General features: G+C 40.7%; 1 protein-coding gene across 1 annotated transcript; it reads left to right on the plus strand.

Annotated features, from left to right (window-relative positions):
- Positions 1 to 2,613: 2,613 nt before the first annotated feature.
- Positions 2,614 to 3,232, plus strand: LOC120431171 (ankyrin repeat and KH domain-containing protein mask-like; the record flags this gene model as incomplete). The annotated part of the gene is made up of 3 exons (XM_039596306.1): positions 2,614 to 2,977; positions 3,036 to 3,051; positions 3,108 to 3,232. Coding segments are annotated over 3 exons (505 nt in total), but the record flags the coding sequence as incomplete, so codon positions are not given.
- Positions 3,233 to 15,769: the final 12,537 nt, after the last annotated feature.

Below are 15,769 nucleotides of genomic sequence, written 5' to 3' on the forward strand. Positions count from 1 at the left end.
GGGAGTTAATTTGACCAACAATGCCACATCAAGTTGAGTTTATAGTAGCAAACAACTGAAATCTTCCAAAAATCATATCAAGTTCATAAAGTAGATTTTGATCCCAAAAATAATTTTATTGGTTTTTAATGCACCCCGCCACTATTCCAACCCCCCCCCCCCCCCCCTTCTTTCTCTTCACAAATATGAGTAATATTGCAGGAATATACGCACTTACATCAAAACAAGATTTTTCAAAGTTGAAAAATTATTTTACTTTAAAAACTCATTAAAATATTGTGGAGAAAGCGTTGAATTGCCAAAATGTCACAATAATTTTCCAAATCACGAAAAATCCAAAGTCTCTATATATCATTTTTAAATTAAAAATAAAAGTCTATGAAAATATTCCTAAAATTGAGCAAAAATTTCGCAAAGTCCTGAAAATCTAATAAATTCTACCAACAATCTTGTCGTGATACTGATCCCGTAAATTTTCTAAGTGCCGGAACGATTTTTGTAGGGGGTATACCCAAGCAACACACTTTGTCAGATAAACGTATTTCCTAACTGGTTGTATAACCAATCCGCCTCGTTACCACAACTTGTTCTACAACTCCTATGAACTGGAAAAAGCGCACTTTTTTCTGTTGTATAACTTGCAAGAAAAAGATGCAAGTTATCACAGTAAGTTGTACAATTGTATTTGACAACACTGTGCTAGCTAACAAGAGATTCAACGAAAAAAAAGGGCGTGGTTAACGGCTGTGCTGTCAAATCAAAGCGCACACTGAAAAGGAAAGATAGATTGAAAACAGTTGTCTAACCGATTTTTGTAGGGGGTATATCAATAATTATTAAAAACCAACTTTCGAATTTCAAAATTTCAATGAAGACGTTTTGTTAGGGACATTATTTTAGGAAGAAACTGATGTTTTTGTAAAAATCGGACGAAAATTTCCTGTAATTTCGACGATTTTTCCGAAATTTTGGTTCAAAGCAAAAATAAACATCAACATAATTTATCATGTTTCTAAACTCCCAAAAATTTTCTAAGTCCCATTTTTTTTTCAGTTTCCTGTTCTCGAAAAATTTTAAGTGTTGAAAATATTTTACTGGTCGAAAGCCAATATTTTGCTAAGTCCAAAAAATCAAATAAATTCTACCAAAAATTTTGTCGTGATACGGATCCCGTAAATTTTCTAAGTGCCGGAACGATTTTTCTAGGGGGTATATCAATAATTATTATAAACCGACTTTCGAATTTCAAAATTTCAATGAAGACGTTTTGTTAGGGACATTATTTTAGGAACAAACTGATGTTTTTGTAAAAATCGGACAAAAATTTCCTGTAATTTCGTCGATTTTTCCGAAATTTTGGTTCAAAGCAAAAATAAACATCAAAATAATTTATCATGTTTCCAAACTCCCAAAAATTTTCTAAGTCCCAAAAAAATGCTTTTTCTGTAAAAGTAAAGAATTGAAAAATATACGCAAAAATTTCAAAGTCCAGCATAAATAAAATCAAACTTTAAAATATCAGCTCATGAAAATTATTCTAAGTGTCGGAAATTGAAAATTATGTCAGTGACTGCAATTTTTTCTAAGTCCAGCATAAATTTGAAATAAAGTCAAAATAATCATTTCATGATGTTCGGGTAAAATTTTGGAAAAAATAAAATTTTCGAAATTTTTGCTAAGTCCAAAAAAACCACCACTAGCACCTCAATATCAACTGTAGATAATGCAGTATGATCATGGAATATACTTTCCATGATACGCAGTCGGTTTCAAAAGTCGTCATAACTCGAGGAGTTTACAGCAAGATGCGAATAAACAAGCCAAGATAGTTCGAAGTTATATCCACCAACTCACTTTCCGCCCGGGGTGTAAGTGTATTACTCATATTTGTGAAGAGGAAGAGGGGGGGGGGGGGTCTGAATAGTGGCGGGGTGCATTAAAAACCAATAAAATTATTTTTGGGATCAAAATCTGCTTTATGAACTTGATATGATTTTTGGAAGATTTCAGTTGTTTGCTACTATAAACTCAACTTGATGTGGCATTGTTGGTCAAATAAACTTAACAAGATTTTTCGCAGATACGCCTCGAACAATTTATGTTCGTGGCCATGTTCGGTTATCTCTTAACCATACCCTGGGGTGAACTTGACTTGTTCGTGTTTTTACGAACATGGGTAGATTTTTCCAAGATGCAACTTTCTGCCCGGGGGGTAGATTTTTCCAAGATGCAACTTTCTGCCCGGGATATTTCCAAAAAATATCAAACCAATAACAGTTTCTGTTATTATACAATTATGTGGAAAAACATAACTGAAACTGTTATTATCATCTTATTTCATATTTCTAATGGAATATCAAACCAATAACAGTTCCTGTTATTATGGAATTAAATGGAAAAACATAACTTAAACTGTTATTATTACCTTATTCCACATTTCCAATTGAATATCATCCCAATAACATTGTTTGTTAAAATAACAGAAACTGTTATTATTTTTTCTTCCAAAATTTATTTACAAGAATATTCAATAACAGTTTCTGTTATTTTAACAAAATCTGTTATTGAAATGACATGAATTTTGTTATTACCGTCTGCCCGGGTGGCCACCAGCGGAGGTTACGTGAAAAACATCAAGCTTCTGCTGAGTCATGGCGCTGAAATCAACTCTCAAACGGGCAGCAAGCTGGGAATTTCACCTCTCAAGCTCGCGGCGGCCGTTGAGGTCAAGAACAAAAAGGGCAAATCTCCACTTTGGCTCGCTGCCAACGGAGGCCACCTGGCGGTCGTGGAGGTTCTGTGCAACGCAGGAGCCCACATCGATTCCCAGGACAATCGTAAAGTGTCCAGCCTTATGGCAACGTTCCGTAAGGGCCACACCAAGGTCGTCAAGTGGATGGTGAACTACAAACGGAAGAAGCGCAGAAAGGCTGAAAAGCGCGAACAGCAGCGCAAACTAGTCGAAGGCGAAGCCGAAGTAAGTTGAGGAAGAACAACCATTAAATGAAATAATCTCAATCTTTTCCCCCGTTTAGATCCAGTGCAAAAAAAGTACCAGAGCGTGCTTAATCGCCAGCCTGCGCGTATACGCTTTCACCTGAGCAAAGTCCCCGAAGAATCGTTCGACAAACAAGGCCCTGCCAACGAAACTCCGGCCATTCGGTCCGCGTGGTTCGAGGTCGTGTTGGCGTTACTTCAGCACACGCCGTTCCTGGTGGCCGGGCGCTCGTGAGCAGTGTGTGGCAATTTTTCCGAAGTTGTGAAAGGTGCTTAAAATCAGAGCGAGAGGGACATGTTCCACACGCTGAGAGCATCAACGAAGTTTGTAGGACTCGAGCCGGACGACCTTCCACGTGGAGCTGATCCGGAACGCAACTCGCACAAACGTCAAGTTCAACAGCGGCTCGGCCGAGCGACGCGACGAACCCGACGCCAACTCGCACCCCGCTTCGAAGATCAACTCCACACGCTTATCCACAAAATCGTACGTCGATCGCATCACCTTCACCCGTGACCAGGAACGTGTTACCGTTCTAGCACTTCGCCCTATAAGCCTAAGCAGAACTAGCTTTGCGTTTGATTTGTCCGTTAGTGAATTTAGTCTTTATTTGTTATATTTGTATAAATTGTTAGGTTAGGCATGCGCTTTGTTTCTTATTAAGATTTGTCATATTATGTTTCTTGTTTTATATAATTATTTAGTAACTCAAATTAGTTAACTAAACCCCACTACCGAGTGACAAAACGGACACTTTAAACTACACAATACACTTTACACAATATGCTGCAAGGGCACAGGCGAAATTGAGGTTCCATCTTACCGCCTGGTGGGTTGAGAACTTTGAGGCAACCAACGTTCAGTGGATCAAGATCCAGCGAGAGAAGGTCGAGAGAACGCTGAGAGGATCGGGGCTGAGTCAAGGTCTAGGTTAAAACGATCTTTCCCAATTGGACCGCGGACGCACACAGAAGCCAACAAAAGTGAGATCGCGAGTTGTCGTTTAAGTACGAGAATTGTGTTAAACTCCGTGTCGATGCAACACGGAAAGGGGATCGATCGCCAAACCAGCGACCGAATTTTGCTGGGTTGGTTTTGCTGATATCAGCGAAATTTTTCTCTAAACCAGCGAAATTTTTCGCTGAAAAAGGTGGCTGCGCGAAATCAAATCCAGCAACTTGGTTTCGCTGGTTTGTTATTTCCGAAACGGTTTCTTTTCCAGCGAAAGTTTTCGCTGGTTTGATACACATCCTTCCGACAGCCGTCATAAATGTTTGTTATTGTTCACGTTTGGAAGCGATTTGTGGCAATCGAATTGCTTTAGGGGTTTTTTCAAAACAAAAAAGCATGAAAAAGTTCTGCATCAAGTGTTCAGCATTAAAATACATACTCAACAGGTGATGGTTCTTTTCAATGAAAAGAAGCACGTTTCCATAAAGTTCTCGCAGCAGAAAAATACGGTGCAGTGAAGCTGGAGATGTATTTGTACTGCTGCATAGATGAGTGCACAAATTGTCGCAGGTGGCAGCAAGAATCGTAGGCGAGGAACTTGACCATGGCCGCGGAACAGTTTTTGCTGTGGCAAGTAAGTACAACGAGGAACTTGACCAATTAATCTCTGGTTCTCAAATTCTCTGGTTTATTTTGGCATAGGCTTCTGCCGCCAAAACAAAAAAACATACGTCGGTGATAAAAAACGCTGATCCAGTGCAAAAAAACACTGGTCCAGTGGAAACATTCGCTGAACCAGCGGATTTTTCGCCGAAACCAGTAGAATAATCTACTGCTTGATTTTGGTACGAGCTGCTGCCGCCGGAAAAAACCCGGACGTCAGCGATAGAAAACGCTGATCCAGCGTAAAAGAACACTGGTCCAGTGAAGAAATCCGCTGGACCAGCGAATTGTTTCCCAAATCCAGTACAATAATCTCCTGGTTGATTTTGGTGCCCTGCCGCTTTTCCAAACCAGCTAGAAAATTTTCTGATTCTAGCAAAACTGATCCCCCAAACAGCGACATTTTTCACCAAACCAGTGTTTTTTTTCACTGGTTTGGTAGAATTTCATCGGTTTCCAAACCAGCGAAAAAAATTAGCGATTCTAGGTAATTTTTTTGCAGACTGAGAAATTAGCGACATTTTTCGCTAATTTTAGCGAACTTTATCGCGATTTGGCGATGGATCCCCTTTCCGTGCGGCTGTCGGAAGGATGTGTATCAAACCAGCGAAAACTTTCGCTGGAAAAGAAACCGTTTCGGAAATAACAAACCAGCGAAACCAAGTTGCTGGATTTGATTTCGCGCAGCCACCTTTTTCAGCGAAAAATTTCGCTGGTTTAGAGAAAAATTTCGCTGATATCAGCAAAACCAACCCAGCAAAATTCGGTCGCTGGTTTGGCGATCGATCCCCTTTCCGTGCACGGAAAGGGGATCCATCGCCAAATCGCGATAAAGTTCGCTAAAACTAGCGAAAAATGTCGCTAATTTCTGAGCCTGCACAAAAATTACCTACAATCGCTAATTTTTTTCGCTGGTGTGGAAACCGATGAAATTCTACCAAACCAGTGAAAAAAACACTGGTTTGGTGAAAAATGTCGCTGTTTGGGGGATCAGTTTTGCTAGAATCAGAAAATTTTCTCGCTGGTTTGGAAAAAGCGGCGGGGCACCAAAATCAACCAGGAGATTATTGTACTGGTTTTGGGAAACAATTCGCTGGTCCAGCGGATTTCTTCACTGGACCAGTGTTCTTTTACGCTGGATCAGCGTTTTCTATCGCTGACGTCCGGGTTTTTTTTCCGGCGGCAGCAGGTCGTACCAAAATCAACCAGGAGATTATTCTACTGGTTTCGGCGAAAAATCCGCTGGTTCAGCGAATGTTTCCACTGGACCAGTGTTTTTTTGCACTGGATCAGCGTTTTTTATCACCGACGTTTGTTTTTTTGTTTTGGCGGCAGAAGCCTATGCCAAAATAAACCAGAGGATTTGAGAACCAGAGATTAATTGGGAATCGTGTAAAAGCATGTGGCAAAGTGGTTGTTTAAAACCGTCTTGCGGCCATGGTCAAGTTCCTCGTTGTACTTACTTGCCACAGCACAAACTGTTCCGCGGCCATGGTCAAGTTCCTCGCCTACGATTCTTGCTGCCACCTGCGACAATTTGTGCACTCATCTATGCAGCAGTACAAATACATCTCCAGCTTCACTGCACCGTATTTTTCTGCTGCGAGAACTTTATGGAAACGTGCTTCTTTTCATTGAAAAGAACCATCACCTGTTGAGTATGTATTTTAATGCTGAACACTTGATGCAGAACTTTTTCATGCTTTTTTGTTTTGAAAAAACCCCTAAAGCAATTCGATTGCCACAAATCGCTTCCAAACGTGAACAATAACAAACATTTATGACGGCTGTCGGAAGGATGTGTATCAAACCAGCGAAAACTTTCGCTGGAAAAGAAACCGTTTTGGAAATAACAAACCATCGAAACCAAGTTGCTGGATTTAATTTCGCGCAGCCACCTATTTCAGCGAAAAATGTCGCTGGTTTAGAGAAAAATTTCGCTGATATCAGCAAAACCAACCCAGCAAAATTCGGTCGCTGGTTTGCGATCGATCCCCTTTCCGTGTGTAAACACGTCAGCGATCTGCAGTTCTCACCAACACATAGAATGCTGGCGCGTCCCCGAGCAACAATCTAGACAATCTAGAACATTATGTTCGCGCTCTGTCCCTCACCATTCATCAAGCGTCCATGGCGCGGTGGTAGCGTGTCGGATCAGCAACCTAGAAGTTGATGGTTCAATCCTCGTTCTGTTAAGGTTTTTTTTCTGCAATACAATCAATCTGCCGTCGGTAATGTCGATAATTGTCGGTAACGGGCAAAAATGTCATACCCCTATATCGCAAAAAATGCATGAGGACAGTTTTCATGCAGATTCTGATATACTTTCATGCTGCCATGCATCAAAATCATGCGACCGCCGATTGGGTGTGGAGATTCGGATTGCACCAGTACAAGACCAGAGCAAGTTTTCTCTAAGACATGTACAGTTTTCGATTATACACAATAGAAACCGAGCAAAACAAGCGAGTTGGGGATCAAGTTTCGATTTCGAGATTGTCCAGGGAAAAGCAGTAGATGTATTGTTAACAGTCCCATAAAATCGTATCATTTTCGTGTGAGTGTAATGTTGTTCCTTATCTTGATTGTATACAAAACGCTATTTCGTAGTAAATGTTAGAATAATTTGTAGAATTGATTTCACAAACACAAAGTTATTAAAAACCCAAAGTTACACGACCACCATCGTAGTAAATTAAACCAAAACGACGCAAGTCGATCACATCCATCTTACCACCTGGTGGGTTGAGAACTTTGAGGCAACCAACGAAAAAGGTGATTGTTTTGTCGCAGCGGATTTCAAATTGTTCAAATTTTGAGATTCGATAATCTGTGCCAATTGGGTCCTAAAATGAAGCTTAGATTGCTGATATTATTGTTTACAGCGATAAAGCTTATTTTTCTGAGTACAATGACCCTTTGTACGACCACAAAGAGTTTAAGATGGATTTTTAAATCAATTTCGAAAAATTAAACTCGCGGTCCGTCTTGACAGAAAAGCTCCTACTTGACAGCTCGTTCCTGTTGGCCGTACGGTGCGAAGCCCACTGGGCAGACGCGCTGTCAAGCGTTGGCAGCAGTTGCTGTCACCTGCAGCTAGAGGGTGACGAGCGGGAATTCCCGGGAAAAAATTCCCGGGAAATCGATCATTTTTGGACCTCTCGATTCCCGGGAAATTTGGTCGAGACTCCCGGGAAATTTTATTGATATAAATATGAAAGCCAAATTATATAAACTAATCAGAAAAAAAATTGAAAAAATCGACATTGAGTGTTCAATTATCGATATTCAAGTTCGAATAAACCAATGCTTCTATAATCTTCTTATCCAGAGAGTGTAAATTTTAAATCGTCAAAACTTCCAATTACTATAATTGAGTGTAGTCAAAAGTTACTTTAAAGCTTATTTCGCAGGTACACCCCAGAAATAAAAAAATTCAAGTTTTTTTTAAACATTATTTCTATTGATTATTTCTAAGAGGGAAAAGCCTTTTCAAGATAAGTTCAATTTCCATATCATCTCTCGAGCATAGAAAACCTTATAATTTTGTTTTGTTTTTAATTCTAAGTATGTTAATTTCGCTGTATCAAGGTAATTTCCTTTTTGATGTCACTAAGTAGTTTTGGGTTTGGATCAACCTCAATATTAAATAACATTTTGGAAAAATAACTCTGCAACTCTTTGTAAAGTATAGGTCCGCCAATTGCTAAAATTCTGGTTTTCCGGATAACTGTTAATATTTCTTCATTTAATATTTTCCAGGTAAATATTTCTTAATTCAATATTTACAGTTGACCAAAAAAAGAAAAACAATTTTAAATTGTTGTTTTGAGTCGTTATTTATCATATTGCAAAAATAAAGATACTGGGAAATTACATATTAGCTAATTTGAAATTTTTAAAAATCTAATAGCAAGTTCATGCAAAAAGCTTCAGAATTCAGAAAAAATACCGTCATCAGGGGTGACATTGGGTCTGGGGGTGAGATTGGGTCATTCTTTGAACTATAAAACGAGGCTACCTAAATTAACGTTTCATTGAATAAGTTTTAATCAATTGTAACTGAATTGGGTGAAAAGAAACAAATTTATTACATTTCTGTTAAATTATTGGCACTATTGCATAGTTTAAAAAAAACTCCCGGGTCCCGGGAATTCCCGAGAAATAGCAAAATACAACTCTCGATTCCCGGGAAATTGAAAATCTCGAGAATCGTCACCCTCTACCTGCAGCGTTGCCACATGTACAGATTTATCTGTCATGGTACAGATTTTCAGCAAAGATCTGAGTACAGAATCTGTACGTACAGATGACAGATATTTGGGTCACCGTACTGATTTGTACAGATTTTCAGATAAAACAGATTCTTATTAAAAATGATATTATTGAATAGTTAAGTTATTGCAATTATCTCAATATTTTAGAACTTTTCATTGATTAAATCTAGTTTAACTTTTGAAACATTTAGAAATGGATCATGCTTATATTTTTTAACGATCTTAGATCCATTTATGCTAGAATATTTTGAACTAGGAGTCTCTCTTAATACTAACCCCCAGTACGCCGTGGGTAATTGTTTCCCTCCCACTAACATTTACACACAAGATCCTCTGTAGTTTTAGGTTTTTCTTAGGTTTAAGAAAACTGCATTTACAAAAGCAGACTCATTGCTAACCAGGTTTCAGTACCGACAAGGACCTAATAAAAATAATTAATAGCATTTCGTTCTAATAAAGTTATAACATAATTTCCAATATTTCCCATTCTTCTCAAAAATGATTTTGAAACGAAGGAGAACACAGGTAAAATAAAATCTAAAATACTTCAAAAATTTGATAAAAGTTGTACTGAATCATACAGAAAATAATGAGTCATAAAGTTTATTGTATTTTTTTTATTAATTTGAATATATTTCTTAATTATATGAAAACAACATGATATTTTTTATATCCATAATCTTGCTTATTGCGTTTAACGCATTTTTGCAAAAAAAAAAGTTTGATAATAAAAATTTCCTCTTTAGCATTCCATACTTTACATGCACTAAATTTGAAACATATTTACAACCGCCTTGTAGTTGCCTGAATATTTAAAAATTCAATCCTCGTTTTTCAAAACATTATTATTTGTTTCTTGAAAGGTAACGCCATTATGTCACATTGAACTATTTAATAAATGGAATCTGGTCAAAGTAATTTTTTTTAATTCCTTAATTCTTAAATTCTTAAATTATTAAATTCTTAAATTCTTAAATTCTTAGGAGATGAGTGTAATAAGTCTTGGAAATTTTGTTTGGTTAATTGGACGACGGTGTATACAAAACGGGTTGAAAAGCGTGAAAAATAGTGAAATTAGCGTGATCGAAGGGTGTAGCTGTTGCGCTGATTTTCCGGTGACGCAAGATAGCACTGCAAACGTCGCTTCATCTCATATTTGAGTCCAGAGAGGAACGACTCAAATAGGAAAAGCAGCAACATCAAGGAACTTGGTGAGGACTTTCCAATTACATTATATTCTATTTTATATTATATTTGTATTATATATTATTGTATAACCGCACACTAGACACACCATACACAACATGCAATCATAAATCGGAGCGTTTGGTACGGTATGTCCACGCATCCTTCCTCCCCTGTAGATTCTCTGAAATGTGATCCGTTCTCAGAATCCTCTCTGCGGTAAACACAACGTAGTAGGGCTGGCCGCTTTAATTTTTGTAATACATTTTCGGGTGTTCTCGGATGTACTGCAATTATTAATATTGACAAGAAAAGTGCTTGCGGCGTAATCTAATCACAAGACTTTCCAGCATGCTTTCATCGGACTGGCTACGTTTGTGTTAGATTAGATTAGATTAGATAAATTCTTAAATTCTTAAATTCTTAAGTTCTTAAATTCTTAAATTCTTAAATTCTTAAATTCTTAAATTCTTAAATTCTTAAATTCTTAAATTCTTAAATTCTTAAATTCTTAAATTCTTAAATTCTTAAATTCTTAAATTCTTAAATTCTTAAATTCTTAAATTCTTAAATTCTTAAATTCTTAAATTCTTAAATTCTTAAATTCTTAAATTCTTAAATTCTTAAATTCTTAAATTCTTAAATTCTTAAATTCTTAAATTCTTAAATTCTTAAATTCTTAAATTCTTAAATTCTTAAATTCTTAAATTCTTAAATTCTTAAATTCTTAAATTCTTAAATTCTTAAATTCTTAAATTCTTAAATTCTTAAATTCTTAAATTCTTAAATTCTTAAATTCTTAAATTCTTAAATTCTTAAATTCTTAAATTCTTAAATTCTTAAATTCTTAAATTCTTAAATTCTTAAATTCTTAAATTCTTAAATTCTTAAATTCTTAAATTCTTAAATTCTTAAATTCTTAAATTCTTAAATTCTTAAATTCTTAAATTCTTAAATTCTTAAATTCTTAAATTCTTAAATTCTTAAATTCTTAAATTCTTAAATTCTTAAATTCTTAAATTCTTAAATTCTTAAATTCTTAAATTCTTTGATATTTTTTTAAATTTTAAATCTGGGTATGATTTTAAATTCTAGCTTTTTATTTAGAATTTTAATTTTTTTGGATTATAATTGTTAATTTGAAGGATTTTGGATAGATGAATTATTTTAATTATATTATTTAAATTTTATTAATTTTTAATTATTAGAATTTTAAAGCTTTGAATTTGTTATTTTTAAATTTTGTTTTGTATACATATTTCTTTTTATTTTTTTAATCTTATATTTTTTTATTTTTAATATTTGTATTTTTGAATCTGTGTGTTTATGGATTTTCTCTTTGGTTTACTTCTTTTCAAGCAAAATACAAAATCCTTCCTTTTAATTTCAAGATTCTGCTTTTTGAGAGTCGGCATCATAAGGCAATTCGGAATTTTCAATATTATAATATCGATTACAAAATTATTGAAACATTTATAACTTTTAGTTACAATAAAATAAACAAATTCTGAATATTTAAGTTTTTTCACTAGAACATTTTGCAAACAAACATCGCGCGAAGGAACGTCACGCGAAGAAACGTCTTTCCTTGGCCGTTTCTTGGGTGTTTTTTATATGGAGTTTTGCATTTCTTCCGAGCTGCAGATCAGCATTTAGTGTTGTCATAAGATTGTTCAAAATGCATGTTAAAAAAAAGTTTTTTACAAAAAATATACCGTACAGATAATGGTACAGATATTCGCCATGCTTGGTGCAGATAAGACAGATTTTTGGACCCTCTGATACAGACGAGCATGTGGTAACACTGGCACCTGCGAGTGACGTTAATTGACATTACACATTTCCGTTTTTACACTCGATCATTCGCACATTAGACTTTGTAAAACCTAGACGCTAAATACATAAAGGTAAAACTGTGATTCCCCGATTATTCTTTTACTCACGCGACTATTCCACTGCTGAACCGCTGCCAACAGGTTATTGGCCCGGATAGTTTAAGTATCGTCGGGAAGTTTTGTGCGCTGCGGAGTTCGCTCCCGAGGAATCTTCATCTCCCGTGACCGCGTGGTCACTGCCTGTTCCTGCGATGGCGGAGGCTGTGAAGTTCAACGTTGCCAAGCTCGGCAACGGCAATTACCCGTCCTGGAAGTTCAGGATGGAGATGCTGCTGCGATCCGCGGGACGATCCCGTCACGGAAGCGTGGACAAAGGACGACCGGAAGGCCCGCGCAACTCTTGGCCTGTGCGTGGAGGAGAGCCAATTCGGGCTCATCAAGGGCAAGGCCACCGCGAAGGAGATGTGGGAAAGTCTTCAAGAGTACCACGAGAAGCACTCCGTTTCGTCGCGCGTGTTGCTGCTGAAGAAGCTGTGCAGCAAGAATTTGCAAGAAAATGGCGACATGGAAGCACACCTGCAGGACATTGAGGTTATGTTCGACCGCCTGCAAGGTGCCGATCTCAAGCTGGACAAGGAGTTGAAGGTCGCGCTGCTGCTGCGAACACTGCCGGACTCCTACAACGGTCTTGTCGTGGCCCTGGAGAGCCGCCCAGATGCCGATCTGACCCTGGACTTTGTCAAATCCCGGCTGCTCGATGAGCACCAGAAGCGGCTGGAGCGGGGGAACATTGCCGGCGGCAGTAAGCTGCTGAAGACGGTGGCATCCAAGCCCGGAGAGAAGACCTGTTTCTTTTGCAAGAAACCTGGCCACTTCCGTAAAAACTGCCGGAAGTACCAGGCGAGCCTGAAGGGCGACTCCGGCGAGACCAGACACCAGTACGCACCAAGGGCGAAGAAGGCGGCGGAAGCATCTCCGTTGCTGTTTTGGACGAAGGTGGGAACCGCATCGGCGAGGATGGTGGATGCTGAGCAGGCGGTACGCTGCTCGGTGAGCGGCGCTTCTTCGCTATGGTACGTGGACAGTGGTGCATCCCAGCACATGACCTGCAACAAAAATTTCTTCACTGAGCTGACGGAGGACGTGCAGATCGGAATCACCTTGGCGAACGGCAACACAACTCATTCGCAAGGTATGGGACGTGGCCTGCTACGCTGCGTTGACGACGAAGGACGAGAAAGGCAGATCCAAGTACAAAACGTTTTGTATGTACCCGAACTCGAGGGTAGTCTGCTCTCTGTAAGCACGATCGTAAACAATCATTTTGTTGTGTCCTTCACCGCGCGCGGCTGCAAAGTGCTCGACGAAAGTGGCGCTGTGGCTGCTGTCGCTGACCTGGTCGGCGGAATGTACGTGCTCAAGACGAACGAGAAATCGATGGTGTCGGCCACCGCCCGGCACACGGAGTTCTGTCCCCACACCTGGCATCGTCGGTTTGGTCACCGCGACATCGACGTCATCGAACAGATCAGGAGGAACGACCTGGCAACACACATGAAAGTGATCGACTGTGGGCTGCAAAGTGTGTGTGAGTGCTGCCTCGAGTGCAAGTTGTCCCGCAAATCGTTCCCCAAAGTGGCTGAAAACCGTGCAAAAAGTGTGCTGGACCTGGTGCACACGGACGTTTGTGGACCGTTTCAAAACGTCACGCCGGGAGCGAAAAAATCGGAAGTTGTCAACAAAATCATCGAGTTCGTCCGCCTCGTGGAGAACCAGATGGGGAAGAAGCCACGGGTGATACGGTCGGACAACGGCGGCGAGTACGCGACCAAGGCGCTGGAGGAGTTCTACGCGGCAGAGGGGATCAAAGCCGAGTACACCTGTCCCTACTCCCCGCAGCAGAACGGTGTCGCTGAGCGCAAGAACCGTTACCTCCAGGAGATGGCGCTTTGTATGCTGCACGACGCAGGCCTGCCGAAGCTGTACTGGGGCGAGGCCGTGATGACCGCAACGTTCCTGCAGAACCGACTCCCTTCTCGATCGATTGGCTGTTCACCGTACGAAAAGCTCTTCAACAAGAAGCCCGCGGTGAAGGACCTGAAAGTGTTCGGCTCGGAAGCGTTTGTTTACATTCCGGCCGAAAGGAGGAGAAAGTTCGAGAACAGGGCGCGGAAGCTGATCTTCATCGGTTACTGCACGCAGAACAAGGCCTACCGTTTCCTCGACCGCAAGACCGGTCGGATCATCGTCAGCCGGGACGCGCAGTTCCTGGAGTTGGGCGCTGAAATCGGAGAAGAAAGTGCAAGTGACAAAACGTCAACAAATGACGTGGAAGTTGTGATCGGAGAAAAAGTTGAAAAAGTGCGCGAAGAGCTTCAAGCTCCGGAAGACCAAGACGACTCGGATGATAGTTTCTACGACCCGGAGGAAGACGCAAGTGAAGAAGCTGCTGAGGAATCGGCGGCATCTGGCGGTTCTGCGGAACCCGCTGGACCAAGTGCTGCTGGAGAGCCGGCGGCGTCGGCGCAGAACGGTGCTGATGGTAATCGGCATTCGCAACGAAGCAATTTTGGTGTCCCGCCGCAGCATCTCAACGATTTCGTGGTCGGACTGGCCGCGCAGTGCAGCGATGAACCCGGAACCTACCGTGAAGCAATCGCTGGCCCCGAGAAGAAACAGTGGTTGGCCGCCATGAAGGAAGAACTCCGATCGCTCGAAGAGAACAACACCTGGTCGCTCGTGACGCCCCCCGCCGGTTGCGAACCGATCGGCTCTCGATGGGTGTTCAAGAAGAAAGAAGACGCGGAAGGGAAAGTGGTGCGCTTCAAAGCGAGATTAGTGGCACAAGGGTTTTCCCAAAAGTTCGGTCGCGACTTCGATCAAGTGTTTGCGCCAGTGGCGATGCAATCCACATTTCGTGTTTTGCTCTCGATCGCCAGCCAGAAGAAGATGAACGTGTACCATGTTGATGTGAAAACGGCGTATTTGTATGGTACCCTCGAAGAAGAAATCTTTATGCGACAACCCCCTGGTTTTGTTGTCCCTGGCCAAGAAAAGTGTGTGTGCAAGCTCAATCGAAGTATTTACGGCTTGAAACAGGCCGCGCGAGTGTGGAACAGCACCATCAAGGACTTTCTGATTGCTATCGATTTTGTGCAATCGTCGTCCGATGCTTGCTTGTACATGAAGAAGTTGAGCGATCGTGAGTGGATGTACCTTTTGATCTATGTCGATGACATGGTGATTGTATGCCGCGAGAAGAACCAGATGCTACGCGTCGAGGAGGAGCTCAAGAAACGGTTCCGGATCACATCCCTGGGGCCGGTGCATCTCTTTCTCGGAATTGCTGTGAACCAGGACCCCGACGGCGTGTACTCGATCAACCAATCGTCTTTCATCCGTAAAATTGCCAAACAGTACGGGCTTGACGAGTCGAAGAAGTCGAAAATTCCGATGGACACCGGCTACTACAAGTTCGCCGAGAAGTCGGAAGTGCTGCCGAACAACACCGAGTACCACAGCCTGGTCGGATCGCTGCTGTACGTGTCCACAAACACCAGACCGGACATCGCAGCGAGCGTGAGCATCCTGAGCCGGAAGATCCAGAGTCCGTCACAGGCGGATTGGACTGAGCTGAAAAGGGTAGTGCGCTACCTCGTCGGAACAGCAGACCATCGTCTGCAACTCGGAACATCAGAAGCAGACCGGATGTCGGCGCTGGAAGGTTTTTGCGACGCAGATTGGGCCAGTGACACGTCCGATCGAAAGTCGAACAGCGGATTTGTGTTTCGATTCGGAGAAGCGACGATCAGCTGGGCCAGCCGAAAGCAAACTTGCGTATCAACGTCGACGATGGAGGC

This window comes from Culex pipiens, unplaced genomic scaffold (genome assembly GCF_016801865.2).
Source record: "Culex pipiens pallens isolate TS unplaced genomic scaffold, TS_CPP_V2 Cpp_Un0042, whole genome shotgun sequence".
Classification (NCBI taxonomy): Eukaryota; Metazoa; Arthropoda; class Insecta; order Diptera; family Culicidae; genus Culex; species Culex pipiens.